The sequence below is a fragment of the Chiloscyllium plagiosum genome, unplaced genomic scaffold (genome assembly GCF_037043375.1).
Source record: "Chiloscyllium plagiosum isolate Xiang-an unplaced genomic scaffold, Cpla_swu_hap1 HiC_scaffold_15, whole genome shotgun sequence".
Classification (NCBI taxonomy): Eukaryota; Metazoa; Chordata; class Chondrichthyes; order Orectolobiformes; family Hemiscylliidae; genus Chiloscyllium; species Chiloscyllium plagiosum.
The window spans coordinates 36,414,349-36,441,297 of record NW_028270153.1 but is presented as its reverse complement, the minus strand read 5'-3'; the positions used below and the strand labels follow the sequence as shown (position 1 = coordinate 36,441,297).

The 26,949-nt window shown below is 39.1% G+C and overlaps 1 protein-coding gene across 4 annotated transcripts in view; it reads right to left on the bottom strand.

Moving 5' to 3' along the window:
* Positions 1-216: 216 nt before the first annotated feature.
* LOC122560121 (collagen alpha-1(XIV) chain-like) overlaps positions 217-26,949 on the bottom strand; it is a 188,439-nt gene continuing 161,706 nt past the window's right edge. For all 4 annotated transcript variants that reach the window (XM_043710374.2, XM_043710377.2, XM_043710375.2 and 1 more), the window contains exons 45-48: positions 9,266-9,454; positions 6,709-6,786; positions 1,405-1,560; positions 217-963 (exon numbers count right to left, since the gene is read on the bottom strand). In XM_043710374.2, the coding sequence (XP_043566309.2) occupies positions 893-963; positions 1,405-1,560; positions 6,709-6,786; positions 9,266-9,454 (494 nt within the window). In that variant the 3' untranslated portion in view covers positions 217-892. The remainder of the gene's footprint in view (positions 964-1,404; positions 1,561-6,708; positions 6,787-9,265; positions 9,455-26,949) is intronic.

The window sequence follows — 26,949 nt, the reverse complement described above, 5'->3', positions numbered from 1 at the left end:
GGTGCACAACTGGTTTAGCTATCTGTCAATGAATCCACTGTTTTGATGCTATTGAGTTTCAATTCCCCTTATTTTAAACTCACTGCTATAAACTCATCTCTCAATATTCCCCAAAGGAGTCATCACAGCACCTTCCCAAACAGGATAACAGCTTGTCCCAAATTGTTGTTAATATTAATTCCATTCAAAATGACATGAACAAATATAATCATTTCTACTTTGATTTAAATATATTTATTGATGTTTTTGGAATACAATCAAAATGTAAACATAATTTGAAACACAGTCGTAAATCCTTAAATAATTAGACAGACTGCTCACTCATTAAAGTTAGTCTGGTAGTATTAATCAAACTCAAAATAAACAGTATGCTACAATTAATAAGTACATTTATAATATTAAACCATATTTAATTCTGGGCATTTAGTACAATTATTTTGTGAATATATTCATGTATTAAACGATGTTGAATGAGAAATATTCAGATTCTAATATCTACATCTCCCAGGATTACATTGAGCGACATGACAAAATTTGCCCTTGCATCCAAAGGGTATTTCATAAAATCTTAATTAATTATGCATAGAGGCAAAATACCAAATTACAGTACTCATCTATTCATATTGATTTAAGAATGAAGATGTCATAAACCAAAAAGGTATAAAAAAATTCATTTGACAAATGATTGGAACTCTGCCTTAATAGTCAACACTTTCAGTCTTTAATAATACATAAGCATTCTTCATGGAATAGTGCACACCGGAACTTACACTACCATAACTATGAAATGTAAAAATGCTTCTGTTCTTGATCAACTTGAAATGGACTTTGGTTTAGTTATTTTAAATTATTCTTACAAATTAAAAAAGTTTCTTCCATAACTGTAAATTATTTAAGGCAGGTATTGCAATTCACCGTCAGATTCAAATTCTGATTCAACCTCAGATTGAAATTCTGATTCTCCTAGTTAAAACAAAATTTTTAAAACATTAATAGCAACAACAGGAACCAGAAATCAGATTAAACATTTCTTATAAAATGGCTTTATGTGGAATGATGCACGGTGGCTCAGTGGTTAGCACTGCTGCCTCACAGCCCCAGGGAGCAGGGTTCAATTCCCGCCTCGAGCAACTGTCTGTGTGGAGTTTGCACATTCTCTGTGTGGGTTTCCTCCCACAATCCAAAGATGTGCAGGTTAGATGAACTGGCCATTCTAAATTGCCCGTAGTGTTAGGTGGATTAGTCAGGGGTAAGTGTAGGGGAATGGGTCTGGGTGGGTTGTACCCTGGAGGGTCAGTGTGGACTTGTTGGGCCGAAGGGCCTGTTTCCATACTGTAAGGAATCTAAGAAAAAAAATCCCAGTAACTGTTCTCACTAATAACACTAAAGGGTATTCAGACTTACCTCCTGGGTTGAATGTGCTGCAGGTAGAGACATCACAATGTCCTGCGGGACCTGGTGGTCCAGTGGTTCCAGGAAGACCTGGTAGCCCAGGACGGCCTGGTGGGCCAGGCAAGCCCTGTGGTCCTTGTTTTCCACGTTTTCCTTCACCTTGAGAACCTATACAAATGTAAATACAAGAACTTCATTCAGTCAAAAAAAAGAGTTACTGTATGTTATTGCGAAGTAAGAGTCTGTTTCACTTGTTTTACAGAAACGTTCTGGGTGGCACGGTGGCTCGTGGTTAGCACTGCTGCCTCACACCGCCAGGGACCCAAGTTCAATTCCAGCCTTGGGTGACTGTCTGTGTGGAGTTTGCACATTCTCCCATTGTCTGCGTGGGTTTCCTCCGGGTGCACCAGTTTCCTCCCACAGTCTAAAGATGTGCAGGCCAGGTGATTTGCCATTCTAACATTGCCCATAGTGTTTGGTGCATTAGTCAGAGGGAAATGGGTTTGAGTGGGTTACCCTTCGGAGGGTTGGTGTGGGCTTGTTGGGCCAAAGGGCCTGTTTCCACACTGTAGGGAATCTAATCTAATCAAAAAGAAACCTCTGAATCTACAGATCAAATCCAATTTCAGATTGACAGTATGGATTGTCCCTTCTCTATTGGTTCTCAGAAATAAACAGGATACTAATGTTGCTATTTTAATTCCAAATCTTGGGTGGAGAGGAAACTAATTGACACAAATTGACAATCTCTTTCAGACAGGTGACAAGAGTGGCTAATATAGGAAGGAGCAAAGTTTGAACTGCTGAATAAAGGACATTTTTTCTGAAATTCCCTCTTGAATCTTAAATTCAGTCTCTCTTGAATTTAGGTATGCATTTGATGCTGGCACTGGACGAGAGGAGCAAACAGTTCCGTCATCAGCACTTCCCTTTTCTCGCTGAATCTCAGTCAAATTAACTATTGCATATACAGTAACTATTTTGAATTAAACTGGCAGGAATTTATTCATTGTACAAAACAGTGAAAACTGTCGACAAGTATTTTCTTCTCAGAAAGAAGAGGAAGATGGAATAGAGGAGGTCACCATCGAGGAGAACGCATAGATCATTTATTTTATGATCTGTACATATTAGTGGAGAAACATGACTATGATAATTTAATGTCAGAGTTCAGAAAATACAGAATTGTCATTCGAATTGCTTATGAGGTGTTGTCACAGCTATGAAAGTCAACTGAGGACTTCACTCCAGAGAAAGTCATACAGGTAGAGAATGAAGCTTAAGCTTGGAAGGAGAGGAGAAGATCAACTTTATCACAGGGGATCAGCAGAATGCATTAATTCTTCAGATACAAATCCACAAAAGCCACACTCGAGAAACTAATACAGTGAGTAGGACAGACACCAGATTTGAAAGGTCCATGTCAATACTGTGGAGCAATCATAGAGAGTGGCCAGCTATTACAAAGGAATGCTTGATCTGTGACACAACGGATCACTTCCAGAAAACATGCAATTAGGACACAGTCACAGAAAAGAAATAAATTCAAATATGTACCCACACAAAAAACATTAATAAGTAAAATAGTCCACAATTGAGAAAATTCCTAAAATATTCTTCAGGGAAATAGCTGATTCACTCCTAGTCTTTTCAAGTTTGACAGATGAGTGAATGTGAATTTATCAAAAAGTTAACCGCAACGAAAACCACACAGGTGTCATACAGCTAACAACAGTGCATATAATTTAAAATTAAAGTTATGCTACGAGTAACTCTTAACTAATGGAGCATCATATAGTATAAAACCTCTCCTGATTCCAATCAAGAATTTTAACTCTTGAGGAGGAATGTATATCTTGTTTCAAACATTTCCAAATAGCAAAATGAGCCAAACTAGTTAATAAACAACTGGTCATGGAGCAATTGGTCAACTGATAGAAGATTCCATAGGATACACTAAACTCATGGTGGAATCCAAACAGAAGACAGGTGCCACTGCAGTTGGCCATATTGGCTTAAGAAGTTTGTTTCTTTTTATCAAGAAAAGAGATGGTGGCCAGCAAGCAATGATTGGCTTAACAAAATATAACATGAACACAAGTGACCAAGAATATTTCAGCACTCATTGGAGCTGTGTCAAAGTTGGACAATCCAAAGATCCAGTGGGTTGACTATGAAAATGTTTTGAGCACTGACAGGTTTTCACAATCATGGGCAACTTACTGGCGTATGAGGGAAGCTTGGTTATTTTAGTGCTATCACAATAGATATGGACATTCCTTACATTTAACTTCAAAATGTGTTGTCTGCTTTTTTAAAGAGAAGGATTACTATATAAAAATAAACTGAAGATTTAAATTCAGTAACTACCTGGAAAAGTCCTGCGTGAAGCCAATGGAATGTCATACATGTAATTTATCAGGGAAACTTCAAAACAGGAGAGACTTACCTACAAAGATAATGAGAGCTGATGACTCCCTGATCAACAGCAAGCCGTGTGGATTACAGTCCAAAATGCAAACACATTTTATATCTTGCTTTTGGGTGGCTAACAAGGAGAGGACTTCAAATCCGCTTCAACTCTATTGAGCATTAGTGTGTTATGAAGGTCACAGTCAAGGAACTATCCCTTAGTTATGCTGTGTTGCAGATAAAGATCCTTTATAACTCCAAATGATACAAACCAGTTAAAAAGGAAATAGGACAACAAAAGATTCTCTCATACCCTAAGAATTTAATTTCAATTATTGTTAAAAGGCATTAGAATTACCAAATCTTAACCAATCTGCACGATAAAGCATTGCAAAGCTGACTATCCACCTATGAACATCAATGCCCCACTGTAACAGGGGCGACATACAATGATCCTCTCTTCACAAATGATTCCACGACAGTCTCATATATTTATGGTTTTAAAACCTTTATTCTTTGCATTTGTCTCATATTTCAATTGTGCATGTATGAGCACTGCATTACAAATTCTTGACACAGTAATTAATAACCTCATCATCATTAGGAAGCCAATTAAATTGGCTCCATCTAAAACTTGAAAGAAAGGTATCTCTAAAGAAATGGATGCTATTCAAAATAATCTTATTGCTACCAGCCTTGGGATCACAGGTGAATAAAGAATGGGAGCCAGTAAATTCCTGAAAGCTTAACAGGTTGAGATATCATGTCTGGATCTAAATTAAATTGTGAACCTTACCCAGGATCTGGTCACAACAAATTTAGGGCTTTTGCCATGATTTGAACCCAAGGCAGAAATATAAGTGTTAGAGCAGGTCAATCAGTTAGACCCAGAAAAGCTGGCCCATGTTCAGAAGGATATCAGTGACTTAAGTGTCCTGACGAAATTAAAGCTAAAGAATGTCTTAAGCACCATCCACCATGCAACTATGATCTTGTGCTATAAATTCCGTGTCTTATGATCCTCCTCCACTACCTACCTGACAAAGGAGCAGTGCTCCAAAAGCTAGTGCTTCCAAATAAACCTGCTGGACTATAACCTGGTGTTGTGTGATTTTTAACTTTTTTAACTTTGTAATATTGTAGTTAGCAGGTGGCATGGAAAAAAGAATCTTTTGAAAGACAAGAGTCTCTTTTCATGAGACTAATAGCATTCTTCCTCTATCCTAAAAAGAGATGGATGGGACCATGTAACCCCATGTTGAGCAATAATACAGGCAGTTTAATACAACAAAGTAAGGATTGCATAATACCATTCTATGTTAGGTAGAGGCAAAACCCAGATTAATTAATACAATTTTTTTAAAAAAATTAATTAATAAAACCCACATTACTTGATGATACAATGCAGGGCTGGGGGGCTGTAAAAGTTTTCTGGGTGGATGATTTAAATCAGCTAAGTATTCTTCCTCATCTAACTTACCTGGTGGCACTGCTTGCTGAATGTATTTTCTCTCCTCATCTAGCATTAATTCATTCATATTTAAATATGCAGTAGGCATATATAGCAATTAAACTAAATGAGATTCAGTAATCAGTTGACGTAATTAAATTGGTAAAGCTCTTCTTGTAGTTATCTGGAGTAATCTAGAGCTAAAAGACTCAATTATTCATATTTAATACTGTAGCAAAGGCACAGGTGAATTAATTCTGCTTGGGTTATTAAAATCTAAAATAAAATCTTTCCATTTTGAAAAGAAAAGCTTTTAATTGCACAGGTGATTTGGTGGTGGAAAAACCTTTTGGTTGCATGAGAATGCACTTCCAGATAGAAGTAATAAAAAGCACTTCATTGTATGGGTGACTTGGTGGTGGCATAAAAAGCAGTTTGCTTGTAAGTGGTAATGCCTGGTGGCCTGGATTCAAGTCCCACCTGCTCCAGGGATGTGTATAACTGTTCTGAGCAGGTTGATTAAGGGAAGGAAAGGCTTTTAGTTGTAACTAGAATCTAGGGTGTTTTGTACAATGTTGATGTTCTTATTTAAGAAAGAATGCGATTGAATTAGAAGCAGATTGAATTAGAAGGATTAACTTGACTAATTTCTGGGATGGGAAGGTAATATTATGTGCGAAGATTGCATCTTTTTTCATTGAAGTTAGAAGAATGAGAGGTGATTTTATTGAAAACTACAAATTCCTGAGAGGTCCTGTTAAGGCAGATGTTAAAAAATGCATGTACTGAAAGGGTAGAATCAGACTCCACGATTTAAAAGTAAGGGTATCACATTTTAAATGATGAGACTCAGGTAATTGTCTGTGCGGAGTTTGCACATTCTCCCCATACCTGCGTGGGTTTCCTCCGGATGCTCCAGTTTCTTCCCACAGTCCAAAAATGTGCAGATTAGGAAAATTGGGCATGCTAAATTGCCCGTAGTGTTTAGGGTAAATGTAGGGGAATAGGTCTGGGTGGGTTGCGGGTCAGTGTGGACTTGTTGGGCCGAAGGCCCTGTTTCCACACTGTAAGTAATCTAATCTAATAAAAAAACTTGTTTTTTTCTCTCTCAGACAATCATATGTCTGTGGAACTTTCTTCCCCAGAGAGTGGTGGAGGCAGGGTCGATGAATATTTTTAAAGCAGATTATATATAGATATGTGACTAACAAGGGAGCCAAAGAATATAGGGAGTAGGCAGGAAAGTGGAATTAAGGCCACAATCAGATCAGTAATGTTCTTATTAAATAGCAGAGCAGGTTCAAAGAGCCAAATGATCAATTCTTGCTCCTAATTTGTTTGTATGTTCATTCATCTGTATGAACTCTAAATCTGAATAATGTCATAAACCCCACAATTTCCATGTACTTTCAGTGTGAATTTTAGCCAAGCTTTGTAAACCTTAATTTCATTACCTGGAGACCCTCTTGGTCCCTCAGACCCTGGAGCACTGACTCCTGGGCTACCTTTCTCTCCTTTATCACCTGGTTTACCTGTTGAAAATAAAAATATGTTCAGACAAATTTAAAATTACACAAATTGGCAAAAACTGGTACCTCGCCAAACGTAAACGATCCAGTTTGTTTGACATCTGTATGAGGCAAATAATCATTTTGCATGAACACCATAATGTAGATTTCACAAATTAACAATATACATAAAACATTGTGTATTGTGCAACTGACGTTTAACATGGACACAATTGCTCTCTAATAAGGAAGGACTTGATAATTTCAATGCCTGAAGTCAGTTAAGTATGCCCATTGTGCAAACCCTGGTTGAGGGGACAGTAACTTAACTCAGTAAGAAAAAAAATCAAGGATGAGGAAGGCCAATTCAGCTACTTCGAGTTCATTTCATTTGTAGCCTCACTCTCCCATTAAAGCCCATCTTTGAATTTCCCGAACTATCCCACTGAATCCCGTGCCTGCAGCACCTCTAGCAGCAGAGGGGAAGCTCAACGTTAAATCTGCAGGTGCATCCAATTCTGCTTCTCTGGTTAAGTATGGTATATGGTATAATCATAATCCAAAGGGTTTTGTGGTGCAGTAATAACATTTATACCACTTGGCCAGAAGGTCCAGGTTTACCTGCGAGTGAAACTGAGTCATAGAATCCCTGCAGTGTGGAAACAGGCCATTCGACCCAACAAGTTCACACTAACTCTCCGAAGAGCTTTCCACCCAGACTCACACATCCCGCCCTGCCCCACACCCCCTCCCCCTCCAACCCTGCATTTCCCATGGCTTATCCACCTAACCTACATATTCCTGGACACTATGGGCAATTTAGCATGGCCAATCCACCTAACCTGTACATCTTTGGATTGTGGGAGGAAACCAGAGCACCTGGAGGAAACCCACGCAGACACAGGGAGAATGTGCAAACTGGAATCGAACCTGGGTCCCTGGTGCTGTGAGGCAGCCGTGCTGCCATTTGACATCACATTTCTGAGCAGGATGATTTTATGATACACTCATGTAGTCACTAAATACAATCCAATCTCAAGATTTCTTTTAACTGATCAACTAAGAATTAGTAGCAGAGGAGACACCTTTTACAGCAGGGACAATTTTGCATGAAGTCAGATTCATAAAATCAGTTCTGGGTTGCTGACGGAAGGTGATCCACACCTATGTAAGTGAAAGTCAACAAATTTTATTAATTATTTACAATAAATGGTAAGGGAGGACATCTCTCGAACTCTTAATTCAGTCCTTGTTCCATGTGATCTCGTGCTGCATTCATCAGCCACGCACACAATACATTTCAAGGATTGTCATAGATATCACATAGGAATTAGAAAACTGGATGATTCTGTCCTTTGCAGCAATTGAGATAAATCATTACATTCACATTTTAGAGCTGAAGAATAGCTTGTTAATATGATATCGCAGATGAGCATTCAGCATGGAGCCCTCTGGCCTACCAAGCACTTGAAAGACACTATAAGCTTGAAGATAAGCAGTGAACTCAAATGGACCCAAGAATCTCTTCATTGCCCTGCTCCATTTAAATTAACTTGGCAATTTCTTTCCCCTCCTCACTACTGAAAACAAATTCAGGTTTGTTCTGCAGCAAGCACGTAATCTAGGATATTGATAGAAGTCATACAACTGAAATGCTCACTTTGTTCCTCTGACTACATATGCTGCAAGACCCACTAAATACTTCCAGCATATTCTGATTTTATGTTATCCATCCTGCAGATTTGAGTAATAGAGTCATAGAGATGTACAGCACAGAAACAGACCATTTGGTTAACTTGTCCATTCCGAACAGATATCCTAGATAAATCTAGTTCCATTTGCCAGCACTTGGCCCATATCCCTCTAAACCCTTCCCATTCATGCACCTATTCAGATGTCTTTTAAATGATACAATTGTACCAGCCTCCATCATTTTCGCTGCAGCTCATTCCATACACACACCATTGTCCACATGAAAAAGTTATCCCTCATGTTCCTTTCAAATTTTTCCCCACTCAACCTAACCTATGCCTTCTAGTTTTGGACTCCCCCAAGGCATGGAAAAGACCTTGTCTATTTACCCAATCTATACCCTTTGTGATTTTATAAACCACTATAAGGTCACTCCTCAGCCTCCAACGCTCCAGGGAAAACTGCCCCAGCCTATTCAGCCTCTCCCTATAGCTCAAAACCCTCCAACCCTGGCAACATCATTGTCAATCTTTTCTGAACCCTTTCAAGTTTCACAACATCCTTCCTATAGGAGGGAGACCAGAATTGCACACACTATTCCAAAAGTGGCCTAAACAATGTCCTGTACAGCCACAACATGACCCCCCCAGCTCCTTTACTCAATGATCTTACTGTACAGGAAATGAGAACAAACATCTTTGTTTGCTAGCTTAACTCTGGGAAGGAGCTAACTAATTCTGTATGCTGGGACTACTTTCCAGTAATGGGATTAAGCTATTGTTAAAAATATAAACAAGAAAATGTAAAATACCTATTTCTCCTGGGTAGCCAGCCTTGCCATCATCTCCTGGCATGCCTGGTATTCCGGGAGGCCCTCTACTTCCCGGTGGTCCTGGTTTTCCTGGGCGCCCTATTTCTCCTGCTGGCCCCTGTATGATTCGGACAGGTGCTGGGTTCCTTGTAAACTCAGTCAGAATCGAATCAAATTTCATCATGTGATCTAGGAGTCAATAATTAAAAGACCATGAGAATTACTCCAACAAAATAATGGTAACTTTTATAGTTGTCTGTAAACATAGGGTTAAAATGCACTTAGCTCTCTGGCTAACAGGTATTTTATCCCTGAAATTGTGAGATGATTGTCTAGAATGAAGTTTTATTCAGTGGCAATGCAGACTTTCCCAATTTTGAGGGATATTAACTTTTTGATGGATTCTTTAGGTTTTATACAACAAATTACCTGGGAAATTGCTAAATTACAACCTAAGCATAGGATTCAACTGATGTTCTATACAACAGGAGATGAATATTTGTTTCAATGATGGCACAGAATAGGCTTTTTTGTTTAGTGTCCCGATAGATGTAATACCTGATGTTCAGTTCTATTGCAGTCAACACATATTGCTGTCTTGATGTCAGTGGTGTAATTTTGAAGCTCCCACACTCTAGCTTAATTCCCCCTCTTCACCTTTCACAGGACAGCGGAAAGCAGGACTATTGTCCAACCAATGCTAGTTACAGTGATCGTCAGCTACTTAAAAATTAGTTGCCTGGCTGTTTCTACTGGCTGTTGCTTTAATTTTACATGTATTTGTTGCTTTCCATAAACATTCAGTGTTACCAAAATTTAGTAGTATAACAAGTAGCATAGAAGCTTTAGCTGACTATGGGGAGGTTGTAGCATAATGGCGATATCAGTGGTTTAGGTTAGAGACAGGGGTTCAAATCATATCATGGTAGATGGTGAAATTTGAACAAACAAAAATAGAATTAAAAAGCTGGCCTAACAGCAACTGTGTGACCACCATAAATTGTTGCAAAAACTCATCTTACTCACTCATGGTTTTAGGGAAGGAAATTTGCCATTCTTACCAGGTCTGGTCTATGTGTGACTCCACAGCAACGTGGCTGACTCCTAACTGCCCCTGGGCAATTAGGAATGAGCAGCAAGACCCACATCCCATGATTGAACAAAAATGTCTTCTACATAAACCCTCCTATTTCCAGACATCAAAATGATCCACATTGAAACGTGTCAATTGATGCAGTCACAACCACAAAATCAAAGGTTAAAATCTCCATAGTCTCTGCAGACCACAGGTCAGAAGTCACTCAACACCAGGTTATAGTCCAACAGGTTTATTTGGAATCACAAGCCTTCTGAGTGCTGCTCCTTCATCAGGTGAAGTGAAGAAAAGCACACAGACACAGAAAGTATCGGCAGATAGATCAAAAGATCATACAAATGGTGTGAGTGAGTGTTGACAGGCTGAATAATAAGTCTTTGCAGGTGATCAAAAATGTCAGACCGTGTGAGTAAAATGTCAACAGCTGAATAGCGAGTCACGGTATGACCTACAATTTGATTAATTGAGGCAGAGAGATAACTGTAAAAAATTAAAAATGAAGTTGAGCTGGAAACAAACCAAATGGCTGGAATAACATGTTAGGATAAGAGACCCATGCCGAGGGTCTAACAAAAGTGACAAGTAATCCAAAACTGTACAAACTAATTAAGGAAAAGAGATCCTAACAAGTGATGATGTCAAAATAGGACAGTAAGGAAGATTTTACTAATACAGAACAATATGGTGGGATTACATACAGTGTGACATGTAACCCCACCATGACCACCTGCAGAGACTGACACTCCACTCACACCATTTGTATGCTCTTTTGATCTATCTGCCTATAAGTTCTGTGTCTGAAGTTCTTCACTTCACCTGATGAAGGAGCAGTGCTGCAAAAGTTTGTGATTTCAAATAAACCTGTTTGACTATAACCTAGTGTCATGTGACTTCTGACTTTGTCCACCTCGGTCCAACATCAGCATCTCCACATCATAGTTACCAGCCCAGAGGGCTGCTTTCTCATTAGAGAGAGAGAGAGTGCAAGAGAGAAAGAGAAAGATGACTGCTGGTGGTACTGTACTTTCATGTATTTGATTCTTTCCAGACTGGAACTAGAGAAATGTGAAACATCTCACACTTGTATAAGGGAGGTTATTGAGGCTTTCGAATCAAAGTGAGTTGACTACTTTTCACATTGAATTTCCAATGAAAGCAGGTAGAAAAAGCAAGGGGTTTTCTAAGATTGTTTTGTGCACTCTAATGATTCCAGTTCTTCAATATGCAGCTGACTTGTCACCATACAAGGCATATCCTGCAGGAGAAAGTCGTCATTCTGGATGTCTTCATTCTGCAGCAGTCATTGTGACAAATGCATGTCATAGAGTCATAGCGAGGTACGTCATGGAAACTGACCCTTCGGTCCAACCTGTCCGTGCTGATATCCCAACCCAATCTAGTCCCACTTGTCAGCACCCGGCCCATATCCCTCCACCCTTTCCTATTCATATATCCATCCAGATGCCTTTTAAATGTTGCAATTGTACTAGCCTCCACCACTTTTATATCTTTCCCCTCTCACCCTAAACCTATGCTCTCTAGTTCTGAACTCCCCCTCCCCAGGGAAAAGACTTTGTCTATTTAACCTACCAATGCCCCACATAATTTTGTAAACCTCTATAAGGTCACCCCTCAGCCTCCGACGCTCCAGGGAAAACAGCCCCAGCCTGTTCAGTCTCTCATGAAGCAATACAGCAAACTAAAGGGTGATTACTAGGTGATGCACACTGTCCACCGAAAACAACAATCACAGTTTTTTGTTTGAGTGGGTAGTATCTCAACTTCTAAAATAAAAGCTCTGATTTAAGCCCCACAGAAAGTGCGCTCATAATGTGCTCAAACAGGTTAATCATCAAGCTGCAAATCCTTTCAACCTGCTTTTGGAATGTATGTTATGACCTGGTGAGGAAAATGTTCAGCTCCTTTCTTTTAAACCCTCTCAGTTGGTTCCAACACCTTTGTAATATAGGGATATGAAGGTCTGACTCATGAAAACCCTCACTCATGAGTGTGATTCCATACAAGGGTGTAACTTTAAAACCTAACAATAAATGTTTCCTGTACTTACGAACAGCTAATTGATATTGTCCTGCATTGTGTTTCAACTTACATAAAAATAAACTTATAAATCGACTCAACAGAATTTGCTCACAACCCAGGGCTGGTACATAATTGTCACACCCAATAAAATGTAATTGCATATGCCAAATTGAAAACTCCAATGCCAATGTTTTCTGGAGTCAAAGGAAAAGGAATTTTATTATGTACTACGCTGAAAGTAGTAATAAAAATGTAACATAAGATACACATAAACACAGATAAGAAGTGTAAAAATGGGGAGGGTGGGTGTCTATATGGACAAGAAGGTAAAAGTAGTTGAAATTTAAAGTTTTCAGAGTTGCAAGAGTGAAACTGGAGTCCTAACTATTTAGCTGCTTTCTGGTTTCCTCAGGATGGATGAACTTTGCAAATACTTTGACTTCTCAGTAGCAGTGATTTTCTAAAGATGCTTTCTCGCTGGTACTCATTTCTGAGATAGAAAGAGAGAGAGAGAGAAAAGCACTTTCAGTATTCTTGCCGTAATCAGTTCATGTTGCTTTCTCTCTTCTTTGTTGCAGAAAAGCTGATATACAGTTCCTGTGCGAATTCTGATGCTTGTGTCACAGTTCCATTCCAAACTGGATAGTCATAAATAACCTTGCATCTCTCAATATGTGAATGTATGATAAAAGCGTGAGTAAAAGAGAGATGCAAAATTATTGATGCATGACTGAGTTTCAGTTTCTCTTGATTAAAATTATAATCCCACTGGAATCAGTTTTGCATATTCCACGTGAGCTGCCTGTGCTTGTCAGGTGATCACAGCAGCCATTTTAGGTCAGTAGTGTTCATTTTTAAACTATTTTGTCAATGAAAATCTCAGGTATTAAAGTCAAATGGTTGAATGTTGAATACTGGTTCGCCATTTTCATGATCAGCGGTGTTGCGCAGGAATCAGTGCTGGGTCCACTTTTGTTTATAATTTATCTAAACGATTTACATATAAGAATTTATGAGGTATTATAAGTAAGTTTGCAGATGACATCAAAATTGGTGGTACAGTTTACAGTGAAAAGGTTATCTAAGATTACAAAGGGATCTTGATCAATTGGGCCAATGGGATGAGGGGTGGCAGATGGAGATAAATTTGGGTAAATACGAGGCATTGCATTTTGGTAAAAGAAACAAGTGCAGGACTTATACAATTCATGGTCGGGCCCAGGGTAGTGATGTCTAACCTAAGGGTTCAGGTATGTTCTTTGAAAGATGTATCTTGGCACACTTGCCTTCACTCCTCAGACCACTAAGTATAGGAGTTGGAATGTCATGTTGAGGTTGTACAGGACCTTGATAATACCACTATTAGAATACTGTGTATAGTTTGGGTCACCCTGCTAAAGGAAGGATATTATCAACTTGGAGAGAGTTCAGAAAATATTAACCAGGATGTTGCCAGTACTGAAGTGTTTGAGTTATCAGGATAGGTTTGGATTTTTTCCACTGGAGCATCTGAAGTTGAGGGGTGACTTTATAGAGATTTTTGTAATCATGAGGGGCATAGATAAGGTGAATAGCATAGGTCTTTTTCCTAGAGCGGTTGAGTTCAAAAATTGCAGGCATATTTTTAAGGTGAGAGGAGAAAGATTTAAAACTAACTTGAGGGGAAACCTTTGCACACAGAAAGTATTCGTATGTGGAATAAACTACCAGAGCAAGTGGTAGATGCTGATACAGTTACAATATTTAAATACATTGGATAGGCTCATGAATGGGAAAGGTTTAAGTGCTAAAGGCCGGACAGTTTGTAGGTCTGCCAGAACCTCCCATGTCAAAAAAAACTCCACAATCAGGTTCTTGCCAGGGTTGTACGCCATGGCATCTGCCCTCCTGGCTTTGAAGGACAGTCAGAAGAGATCAATTTTAGTTTGCAATCTGAATGTGTGTGCGCTGCCATGTTACCATGAGAAATGTGATAGACCAGGGAACTAACACATAAAAATAATGATTCTGCTTCAGAGCCACACTGGAGAAGCCCTAAAATACTTTAAAAATTATATCTCATGATAGTGGTCTGCTGTATACTCCACAATCATGAAAAAACTACCACTGATATCAGCTCGGGCCTGATGAGATGATGGACAGGAGAATGAAGAAGAAAAAACAAAGGAAGAGAAGGAAAAAGGAAGAGACTTGCTTAGACAAATTCAGTCTGGGCATTCTATAAATAACTGATTCCATTGTAATACCACAAACTGTAATTCCAAATTCCAATTAATCAGAAGTTGTACACTCCTTACCTTCCCTCTGTCACTGAACTCTTCCCCACAGTATGTAACAAACCACAGAAAAAATAAATATCCTAAACAAAATGTATAAACCAACAAACAATAAATGGTGCATAATTAAACTAACCACATTTGTTCATTTTTTAATACCCATCTTGTGGGTTCCTTCGATGTGCTACACAGAGCTGCAGTATTGCGAATGGATGGCTGCAGATCTTAGGCAGGATTCTGCAGATGGCCTTTTCAAACAATCTCATGCTGCTCTAAGCCCACTGGCCAGCCTTATTTCAGACTGCACCAACTCAGTAGCAATCTGGGCTGGCTTGCTGATATATATCAAGCAGCAAGGGCATTAAGATGGCCGCAGGGGACTGAGTACGAAAGCTGTTATTCTGAGAGAGGGTAGCTTGTGTTGCATGGAGCAGCTGTTATTTACCACATCAAACCTCAATAGTCCTAATAGTCCTAGTAATCTACTAAGGGGCAGAATTGGTGGACAGCTGTGATACCCTGACTTGGTGGCTTCTAGTGTGAAATTAAATAATAGTGCATCTGTGTCATCATTCTCTTCTGGGTTTCCGTCATTGTCTGACCAGGCTAGAGCCCTTGGGTATCTAAATCTAACACCCAAAGATAATGAAGCAAAGATTTGATATTCTACTGGCTTCAGTTCATTACATATATTAAGGTTAATTAAGGTTCAATATTTAGTGGTTACATGGATTTGAACCTTGAGGCTTATATTGGGTTAATGAATTATTTGTTCGTCGGCTTCATCTTCCCATGAGGCTTCCTTCCCCTAAAGAATCATGTTTTTCCTGAGAAAACCTATTCAATTGCTCCAATTTCCCTCCCTCACCATCATCACCTTTTGCTGGAGGTTTCAGTACAACTATTCGAGCTCTCCTGTTTAGTGCCGTCCCTCACAATCGCCACCTTTTGCTGGAGGTTGCATTTCATAAAGATATGTTGAACCAGTGAGAAATGGTGAACAAAGCAGGAGGTGCATGTTTATACCATCTACACTTGTTAAGCGGAAGAGATTTTGGAATGAAGGGCAAGCAGGAAAGAGGAAGAAGGATTAGCCCTGAGATTTTGCCATTTTTGAAGGTTTCAACCACATTTCAACCACAACCCTCGGCAATAGCCATTTCATTAATCACCAGCAATATGTCCTCCATTGGGGTAAGGATAGCCTGATATGTGTGTTCTAATATACATTTTAACTCAACATACCAGCTGAAAGTATTGTCACAACAGGGACAGTGGTAAGGGCTGCCACCTATGTGGTTTCAAATGTACGCACTATGTTCCATTGCTGAAATTTCTGGCCACATTTTGGGAAAATTGTCTCATCTTCAGCATGTGTCTTTTATGACATAATCATTGAGGGAGTCACAAAGATTTTGTCACATTGACAACATTGAACAAACTTAAAATGCAAACAATCAGTAGCTGTCTCTGCACTGAGAGGGACATCTGTAACAAAGCCTTTCTCAGACTGCAATAATCTCCCTTCTAAATGTGTCTTTTGGACACTTGTATACATTTCTGTATACAAATTCTCATCTGCAGGATTTGTCCTCACGGAGGATAATTTTATGTACAACCACTTGTATCTGCCATTTGAAAGCTGAGTTTCCTTTTCCAATGGTATGTACATGTTGCACCTGACTCCCAGGAAGAGATTGTTCCATGTGTCAAATAATCTTTTTTGATGACTTGCATATCTTTGTAGTTTTTTCTACAAATTAGGCATGTTTGACATCTGACTGTTGAAATCACTTTAACACTTGTACTTGAGCTGGTTGGGCAGGCTGTGCCTGTGACCCTTAGTTTAAGTGCTTGTTGCTGTGCAGCCTTTTTGAAATGAACAAGGCAGATTCAATTTGGTCTGTCAACGCCACAGTATTTCCCCCCACAAGTTTAAATCATCTTCTTTGAGGCAACATTCTTGAATTGAAGTGTTTTTCAACTCTAATCATCATTGACCTGGCACCTCTAATACAATGTATATCATTTTGATTATCACATTTTTCTTTGGCCTTAAATTTTTTCAAGAATACTTCTGTTCACAATAATGAATGGAATGCTCAAATATGCATAGTCCTATTCTGTGAAAATGTACAAGTATTACTTTATTATAGTCCATTCCTGTTGTGAGCAAGTAGGTCTTATAACTCAGAATCCATCACTTCCACAACATGGGAAAATCTTCCAGTGATTAAAGAAATGGTTCTGAATTTGGGAAAATTAAACATTTCTAAACCATCCTTGCACTATTTTTGATTAATGTGTTCACCAATTTACTATACATCTTAGCTGTTTGACTTTTCTCAGTGTTGAGAGTGTGGTGGTGGAAAAGCACAGCAGGTCAGGCAGCATCCTAAGAAGAGAATCGACATAAGCCCTTCATCAGGAATGAGGCTTGTGGGCTAGAAGGCTGAGAGATAAATGGGAGGGAGGGGGTGGAGCTGGGGGGGAAGGTAGCTGAGAATGCAATAGGTAGATGAAGGTGATGGAGAAGGTGATCGGTTGGAGAGGAGAAGTGATACCAATGATCACAGATGGCTTGCACATTAATTTAAATGGATTCTATTCCATCAATGAACTCAACTGTATGATGACATGACCATCTCAATACGACATGTGTACATCATGCTCTACAGCTGAGAAAAGCTAGCTACATTACCAATGTGTACTGTCCAGGCTGGGCAACCACAGGAAGTAGTGTCATCTGATGCAAATGGCATCCAGTAACAATTTTGATGCAATTGTTGGTGGATGAGAAGAGTGCCCATACATGTCTCCAGTGCCTCCATGAAAGGAGCTGGTGGCCTGAAGTCCTATGCAATTGTCACTTTGATACCCACTGAAATAGTATGACCACCCACTCCTTCATGTTGCTGGCCCCACTCTAACATCTGGCACATCTCTGTGACAGTGTCCCAGGGCATCCATAGTCTGTGTTGATACTGCTCCTGTTAAGCAGCAATAATTCATGAAATAGAACTCTCCTACTTACTGGTGAGAATTGCATCTCGCCAATCCAAAACTTGGACTGAAAATGGGACTTTTTGATCTCAACATTGAGCAGGACATTGGTGGACGCCGCACCCAATGTTTTTAACTTTTTAACATGACACCTATTGTTCAGGGGCTGGAAAGAGTCCACCCCTGGCCTCAGTCAGAACTCAGGTCTTCTCTCTGGAACTTTCTCTGTTAAATTAATGCTCTAGCTCCACCTGGAGGTTTAAGCAATCAACTATGGTCACACAGAGAGCTGACAAGCATAGTCAAACATAGAAGTTGACAATGAATTTGTGCTGCATTGAGGCACCTTCAAGGCTTATGTGCTAAGGTAAAGGGAGTCAGCTCCTCTCCTATTAAACCCCCATTTGGCTGCACAAATATTTTTAATTCCTTTTAGCATAATGCTATATCATATTTCAATTAAAACATAGCACTAGTCATTATTAAGGAGCTAATTACAAGGTTTTCTTGCAATTTTATTACTTACTAATCCTAAAAAATATAACAAAATGTGGCATCAGGCACACAAACAAAGTTTTAAAACTAAAGTGTCTAGAGCAATAAAAAGATCAAGAATAGCAAGCTTAAAAAGAAAGTCTGTATCCTCCATCAACTTAGATTTTAACCTGAGACCACACTTGCTTAAGTGATGTCTGGTATCCTGGCTTGCAAATGTCTTTGACTTATCAGTAATTGGATGTTTCTCCAATTTGCTTTGTCACTGAGTGCTATTTCTCAACTGACTGAGAGAAACCAGGAAAAAGAGAGCACAAGCCTGCCACTTCTCCTGTTAGCAATTCAATTTCTTCTTCCTCCTTTGCCCCAAAAACAGTTGTCTCATATACAGTTCACTTGTGTACAGAGGCACCTCGATTATCCGAATGAGATGGGCAGGCAGTATTTCATTTGGATAATTGATTATTTGGACAACTGATTCAACGCCTCTCATCTGGGACTCTGAAGTTTCCTTTTTCCTCGCTCTGCCTGCCTTGTTCTCTCTCTCTCTGTCTCAGAGTTTGTTTCTGAGCAGACACACACTTGTGTGTAAGGAACCTGCAGCATTGCTGAAGCATATCCATTAGTTCAATGGGATCGATACAGTGAGCACTAGCTGAGTCCGCTCCCTGCTCAGGAGATAAGGCAGCAGCACACCATGCACGGGCTCCCTTCCCCCGTCTGCCCCTACCCCCGTCCCCCGTCTGCCCCTCAACCTTGACCAACCCCGGCCCCTGTCCACCGTCTGCACACCCCCATCCGACCCTCGCTCCTGTCTACACCCCTTCCCCTCCGGGGCAGCCAGACTGCACACCAACAGTAAGACTGCTGCTGCCTTTTGGGGGTTGAGTCTCAAAATAGCGTGTGTGCACACACATACAGAAACTTTTTACTGCAACGTTTTGACAAGTTCCACCTTTGCCTGTACAGGACAATGTTGGAGAGATTATCTGGGGAAGGGGGGTTTAGGGTACACCTCTGTGTAGAACTCTCAGTGAAAGTGTTGGGGGAGAGAGAGAGTGGGTGGTTAGTCATTTGGAGATGGTGTCTGGGCTCCGATTGATGTCCAAGACAGTTCTCTGCAGCATTTGAGTAAGCCGAGTTCACTTTTAATCACAGTAAACAAAAGGTGCGATCAGTGTTAGAAACACCTCTTTGATGTAATGTTTCTATCGAGACCTTGAGATCTTGTTCAGATAATCCAAAATTTGGATAATTGATATTCAAGATAATTGAAGTTCCTCTGTATTCCCATGTCATTGAGTCATAGAGATATGAGCACAGAAACAGACCCTTCGGTTCACCTCATTCATGCCGACCAGATATCACAACCTAATCTAGTCCCACCTGCCAGCACCTGGCCCATATCCCTCCAAACTCTTCCTATTCATATACCCATCCAGATGCGTTTTAAATGTTGCAATCGCACTAGCCTCCACCACTTCCTCTGGCAGCTCATTCCATACACATATCACCCTCTGCGTGAAACTGTTGCCCATGAGGTCTCTTTTATATCTTTCCCTTGTTCTCTTTTCCGAATGGATAATCTGCAGGTTACTTTCAGAAAAGTGTGAATTAAACAGATATGTTTCAATACCTCCACAACAATATTTATTCTAGCTGAGACTAATTTATGTTTTTCGAGCATCTCATGGACTTGGCTGAAGCTGATCATGTGACTACTGCAGCTAACCTAAGGCGGTGTTTTACTTTTTTTAAAGTCATTTTAGTCCATGAAAGGTCCTAGATACTAAAGTCAGTTGATGGAAGTTGAAAACTGACAGTCCATTTTACTAATATCATGACAGATTAGAGGTACAATTGGTGGGGTTTGGTCATTGAAGATGTATTATTGGCCTGCATTCAATAAGCATATGGGGGTTAATTGCATACGGTAATCTGACACCTGCTTTTGGAGGCTGCTCAATTTAGCTCTTATGGTGATTTTTGAAACTCCAGTCTATAACTTCATCTTTTAAAAATAAGTTAGGGTTAAAAGTTTTTGAAAGTAATAGAAGAATTTCAATGGTTTTGTCATGTATTCAAAAATTACTGTCTCATCATATGGTCTGTCATTACTCTATAATGGCACTGGTCTTGCTCACCCGTCACTCTAGGGCATCATTGGTTGCCATTGTCTACATACAAACAAAGGAATGAATATAAAATTCTTATTTATAAGTCATTCCCTGGTCTTTCCTCATCCATCCTTTCCAAATTAATGCTGTGGTATATTCATTTTTTATGTTTTTCCGTTCTTTTTAATCTTCTTTGCATTGCAATCTTTTACGTCCATTATCAGATCCTGAGCCCTCAGCCATTGGGCAAGTTCTTCTGTCCCCAGTGATATCTTCTTTCTGCCTTCTGAGATCTCCTAAATATGCATCTTTTCAATCATACTTGCCACCCTATATTTTTCATGATTGCTTTGCATTTGTATTCTCTTTGCAAAGAGATTTAGATACAACAATTTCCCCATGTTCAGCGATTGCTGACCTGACAAAGCATGTGTTTAAATCTGTTTCCATTGCTAGTTTTTTTTTCTCTCTGTAACAGGCTGCCACCCTGTTGCCAGAGGTGGTAGTTTAAGGGATTCCACTCTGCATCTAGCATGGCTGACCAGGAGACATTTCTGCTGCTGCTACTGCCCTAGCCATATTGGAAGGATTTACAAGTTTATCATCAATAACTTTGGCCATATTATGATTGTACCTTCCATGGCCATGAAGTCTTAGAATGAAACTCAAATCCAGAGCTCTGGGCCAGAGATAGGGATGCAACCCACTGCATGACATGACCACCACCTTCTGTGAAGAACATCCAAAGTAAAGATGCCATATAAATAAAAACAGCTGATCTTGCTGTTGGGGCAGATAGTCTCTAAACTTCATACATTGTTATATATCTGGCATTACCTTCACAGAAATGTACTATAGTTTTAATTCGAATTTAATTGTAAAATTAAAATTGATGCATTTTGGTCATCATATTATAAACAGGATATATAAGCATTGAACAGGATGCAGAGATGATGGTGTCAGGAATCTTTACTATATATATCTGCAATGCATTAGCCAGTTGGATGTCCTTCTGCCTGAACAAACAAGCTGAAGATATGACCTAATAGAAGCCTTTAACATTAAGAAATGGCTTGATAGAGTGGATACAGAGAGAATCCTTCAACTTGTGTGGAAGATCATTATGAGAGGTCATCAATAATTGCAGCTTTTAATGTGAACATAGATAATTTCCTACAGCAATATGTCCTATGCAACAAAGGGATAAGGAAATTAGATTCAGTAATCAGTCAGTTTTAATTTGTAGCCTAATTGTGCATGAACATTTATCAAATAGCGATCATAACATAATCGAGTTAAATTCATTGTTTGAAAGTGAAAAGCATGAATCAGTGACTAAAGTTTTAGATTTAGGTAAGGCCAACATTAATGAGATGAGACAAAGACATAGTAAATGGGAAAATCTGCTAATGGGTAAAACAACTGAAGAATAATGGAGGATGTTTAAAGAGACATTTAACAAAATACAAAATTAGTTTATGCTCTGAGAGGGAAAAGTTCCACTTCACAGAAAAAAAGGCAGCCATGGACAATTGAAGAGATAATGGACATTATAAAACTAAAAGAAAGGGCTTACAAAATGCAAATGAACAGCACAGATCCTGCTCACCGGGTAAGTTACAAAGACCAGCAAAGAGCCACAAAGCAGCTTAATAGGAGATACCAAAAGGGATTATTGAATGAAACATGCAAGGGACATCAAAATCATTGAAATTTTTTTTATAGTTACATAAAAGGAAAGCAGGTAGTCAGAAGCAATGTTGGCCCACTAAAGACTGAAAGTGAGGATATCATCAATGACTATGAGGAAAAGGGAAACAATGTTGAATAATTACTTTGCCTCAGTATTTATAGTAGAAAAAGAGGACAGCTTGTCAGAAGTCTTGAGAAATTACTAGTTGGTCAGGAACAGGAATAGAATAAAAATAACGTAAATAAAAGATCAGCAATGAGGAAATGAATAGAATTAAAGACTTGACAGTTTCCATCCAATGATGTTAAAGGAAGTAGGGGTGCACATTGTTGACACTCTGCCTATAATTTTACAGAGTTTGCTAGATACAGGAGTCGTCCCTTTGGATTGGAAAGTTGTATATGTCACTCTGCCTTTTAAGAAGGGTAAAAGGAGAAAACTAGGGAATTATGAAAAATTAACCTAACATCTGTGTTTAGGAAACTGTTGGAGTCTGTAATCAAGGATGGGGTAACTGAACACCTTGAAACTTTTCAGTTAATCAGGGAGTACCATCATGGACTCATGACAGGTAGGTCATGCTTGACAAACCTCACTGAGCATTTTGAAGAAGTGATTGAGGTAGTGGATAGGGAATTGTCTATAGACATTGTGGAACCAAACAGAAGCCCAGAGAACTGAGGGCCAATTACTGACACGGCTGGGAAATTGGTTGCATGGCAGTTGATAGAAAGTAGGGATCATGGATAGCTACTCAATTTGGCAGGATGTGACCAGTGGTGTCCCACAAGGATCTGTATTAGGGTTTCAATTATTTACATTATTTATTAATGAACTGGTTAATGGCATAGAAAGTCATACATCTAAATTTACTGATGACAAAGTTAGACAGCATTGTATACATTTTAGAGGATAGCATAAAATTACAAAGGGATATTGATAAATTAAGTGAATAGGCAAAATTGTGGCAGATGGACTTCATTATAAGTGTGAGGTTATCTTGACCTAGAAATGATAGAATAGGGTTATGGAGAACATTACCAGTGTGATGTTAAATACACTGGATGTCCAGAGAAACTTTGAGGTTTGAGTGCATATATCTTTAAAATGACACCAGCGGGTGCAGAAAATAATCAAGAAAGCTAATAGAACGCTGGCCTTTATATCTAGAGGGCTTTTTTTTCACGCAGGTGGTGGCGCATGTATGGAATGAGTTGCTGGATAAGTAGTGGAGGCTGGTACAATTACAACATTTCAAAGGCATCTGGATGGGGACATGAATAGGAAGGTTTAGAGGGCTATGGGTGAAATGCTGACAAATGGGACTAGATTAATTTAGGATATCTGATTGGCATGGACTGAAGGGTCTGTTTCCTGGCTATACAGCTCTATGTCACTATAACTGTATGACTAGAGAACCAGGATGCAGATATTATACAGTATTTATGAAAATCCCTAGTTAATCCCCACTTTAATGACTCTGAGCAGATGTGAGACCACACCTTGGAAAGGATATATTGGCCCTGGAGAGAGAACAGATACATAATGCTTTATCTGAAATCCAAAAATCCAAAAAATTCTGAAATCCGAATGTTTCGTGAAGTTTTTCTCTCCATAACAATGTTGTTTGGTGTGCAAACAGTTAACCCAACTCCACACCAATTTGACCCACATCATTCAGATGTGACTTGGCAGCGTGGTCCAGCACTGGCAGGCGTCAATTCTGTCTCAACGCTCATAGATGTGTCGGCTGTTCGATAATTTTTTTAATTTCACCGTGAAATTGTCACTTATTCCGGAATCCAAAAATTCTGAATTCCGTAAACCAGCTGGCCCTGAAGGTTTCGGATAAAGGATCGTGTACCTGCACAATGTAGATTTACAAGAATCAGCTGTTAAGTTATGAGGAGAAATTGTACAAATTAGGCCTGTTTTCTCTAGAGTTTAGAAGGTCAAAGGGAGATCTGATCAAAGTCTTCAAGGAAAAGACAGGATAGATAAAGACAAACTACTTTCTACTAGTTGGGGATTTTATAATGTGAGACATAATCTGAGAATAAGGGTCAGACCGTTCAGGAGAGATGTTCAGAAGCACCTCTACACACAAAAGGTGACAGATATTTGGAACTCTCTTCTACAAATGGCAGTGGATGCTGGGTCAGTTGTTTATTTTGAATGAGATAGATACATTTTTGTTAAGCAAAGGTATTAAAGAATTTGGGCCAAATACAGATATATGGAATTAGGCCACATATCAGCCATGATGTCATTGAATAGTGGAATGGGTTTGAGGGACTGAATGAACTATTCCTTTTCCCATGGTCCTATAATGTAATAGTCACCAAAATATCCAAAAGGGAATTCACCTCTTCACCCTGTTAGCGCAAGAATGTGGAACTTATTACCATAGGGAGTACTTCAAACAAGTGGTATCAGTCCATTTAAAGAAACACTAGATAAACATTTGAGAGAGAAGGAAATATATTGTCATAATGATACATTTAGATGGTAAAAGATGGGAAGAAGCTTAAGCTGAGCATAAGCAATGGACAGGTAGGACCGAATGGTCTCTTTCTGAGCTCCACATTCTGTAAAATTATTAATTGGGAGGATCTGCAACTGCAATGGAACTGAAGTCATCATCAAATCAATTGTGTGACTTTAAAGATAACAAATTCCAATCGCAATCTGTTATAAAGTTGTTCTTTTTGCAATATAATATTGTGCTATATATGATTCATATCAAAACATTTTTTAAAATACTACAATAATTCCCAATTTACCCTTGGCTTAAATCTCAGACCAATTATGATTGGAGAGGCCGCACAATCTGGAAGTGGCTGCTTTCTGCTTGAATTTTTGTTTGTGTATCTTGTTTGAATTTTGAGATTCTGGAGATTTGGAAGGAATTATTTTTCTCTTTGGTGTTTCATTGATAAACAAATGGTGAATCAGTGTCGTGAAATCTGTTAGTGTCAATAACTCGAAATATCTGCAAATTGAAGGGAACACAAAGTTAAACTCGATATGTAGCTCCTAAGACTCTATGGTGTCCATCTATGGTGTATAGCATGGGAATTCCTGTTTCAGATGACTAACCCTATATGAAAATACCATTATCATGTATAAATCTTACAAGAACAAATTGAAAATTGAATGTATAATTTAGAAAACATTGCACTTCTTTGTGATATAAAGATAAAGCACTATAGTACTACTTGGCCATAGGTCTGTTTTTGCATGAGAAAAAGAGAGAGAGAGGGATGATTGGATTTGGTTTAACCAGAGGATCACCATGCCTCAGGGGATGGGTGTGGTTGAGAAAGAGAGTCAGTAATCTCAGGCAGTATGGGAAATGAACCCACATGGTTGGCATCATTCTGCATCGTCCAGCCAGTTGTTACAAAAGTGTACAATAAATATCTTACAAATTGCTCTGGGTCTGTAGGACATAACTTTTGCACATATTAGTTTTGTCTTCTTACAGATACATATAGAATGTCAGCTTAAACTAATTAATTAATTCAATTCCAACAGGGAGTCTACATAAATATTTCCCGGCCCTAATTTTAATTATAATGCTCAAGTATGTTGAACAAATAGTAGCAAGGTTATTGATATTCTCACATTTTCCACTGTATAAAATTGTTGCATAACACAAGGTTTCCCTGATCCTAACGTTTGCTATACATCATCATATCAGACATAAAAATGTACATGTGCATGAATTTGCAAGCCATTATACGACGCTTAATAATAATGAAAACATTTTTAAGGAAGTTTCTTCAAAATCAAGATTGATGACAAAATCAAATGTTCATGGTCCACTGAATCATAACACTCATAACAAGTAGACTGAAACCATAAAGTGCTCTGAAATTTTATGCAAATTCAAACAAGTTGCTTTTTAAAAAAATATCAAATCGAATGGGGCCCTGGTCTTTTCCCTTTGGATGGAATCTTACAATGAGGTAAAAACAATGACTGCAGATGCTGGAATCTTACAATGTCTGAGTGATATGGGAAATGGAAAGATTTGTGCTAGAATCAGGTGAAAATTCCAGTGAGGTCTATCTCAAAGTCAGGGGTGCCTCATGCCACCTTTTGACAAACAATGAGATGAGTTTCTCAACAAGCAGAAACAACTACCAGTTAAGAGGAATTGTTCTTTGTTAAATGTCTCATTACTGTCACAACTCACCATTTCAATATTCAACTTCCCTGCTGATCAAATACACCAAGCAAGCTGGACATCAAGAAACCTCAAAATGGAAATCAGAGCCCATACTTACTTACTTCAGCTTGTTGCTTGCTCCAAAGGACCTCCATGTTGGACACAAGACATTAACATCTCAGAGTACACTCCATGGGCATGCACCTCACATCCACACACATTGGATTTAATGAGTGTCACCATCTGGGAATCCTCATAACACATCCACTTACAGGGCACATTGCACTTCAATGCTGCATTGGCAATTAGCAGTGTACTGTTGCTGTAAGGACACAGTGCACCAAGGGACATGCACATAGCTTGTGGTCTGAACCAAGCTGCAATTTCAGGCTCTTCACTCACTGTCACAGGTCACTCACTCTGAGCTTACCTGGATGCTTACAAAATCCCCATCTTGCACTGTGCTTTGCCCATCTGCCGGAGCTCCTAGGCTCATATTACTTTTGTCTTGCAATGCCAGGAAGGTTGTCAGCAGCCCTCTGCCTCACTCAGCAGCATTTTAAGATGACTTTTAAGATATGACTTTCTTTCAATGAATATTAACTGAGTGGTGCATTCTTGTGGGTTTGGCACATGATAAAATGGGGCTAAAATCAGATGTGAGAGATGCCATGCTCATGTTAGTTAATGAGGCACACTTAGTAAGATGTGGGAAGAAATCTTGCTGTGCTTCGTAGAAAGAATCCCTCCAAAACATTTGACTTATAACTTGCACTTAGCCAAAATAAAT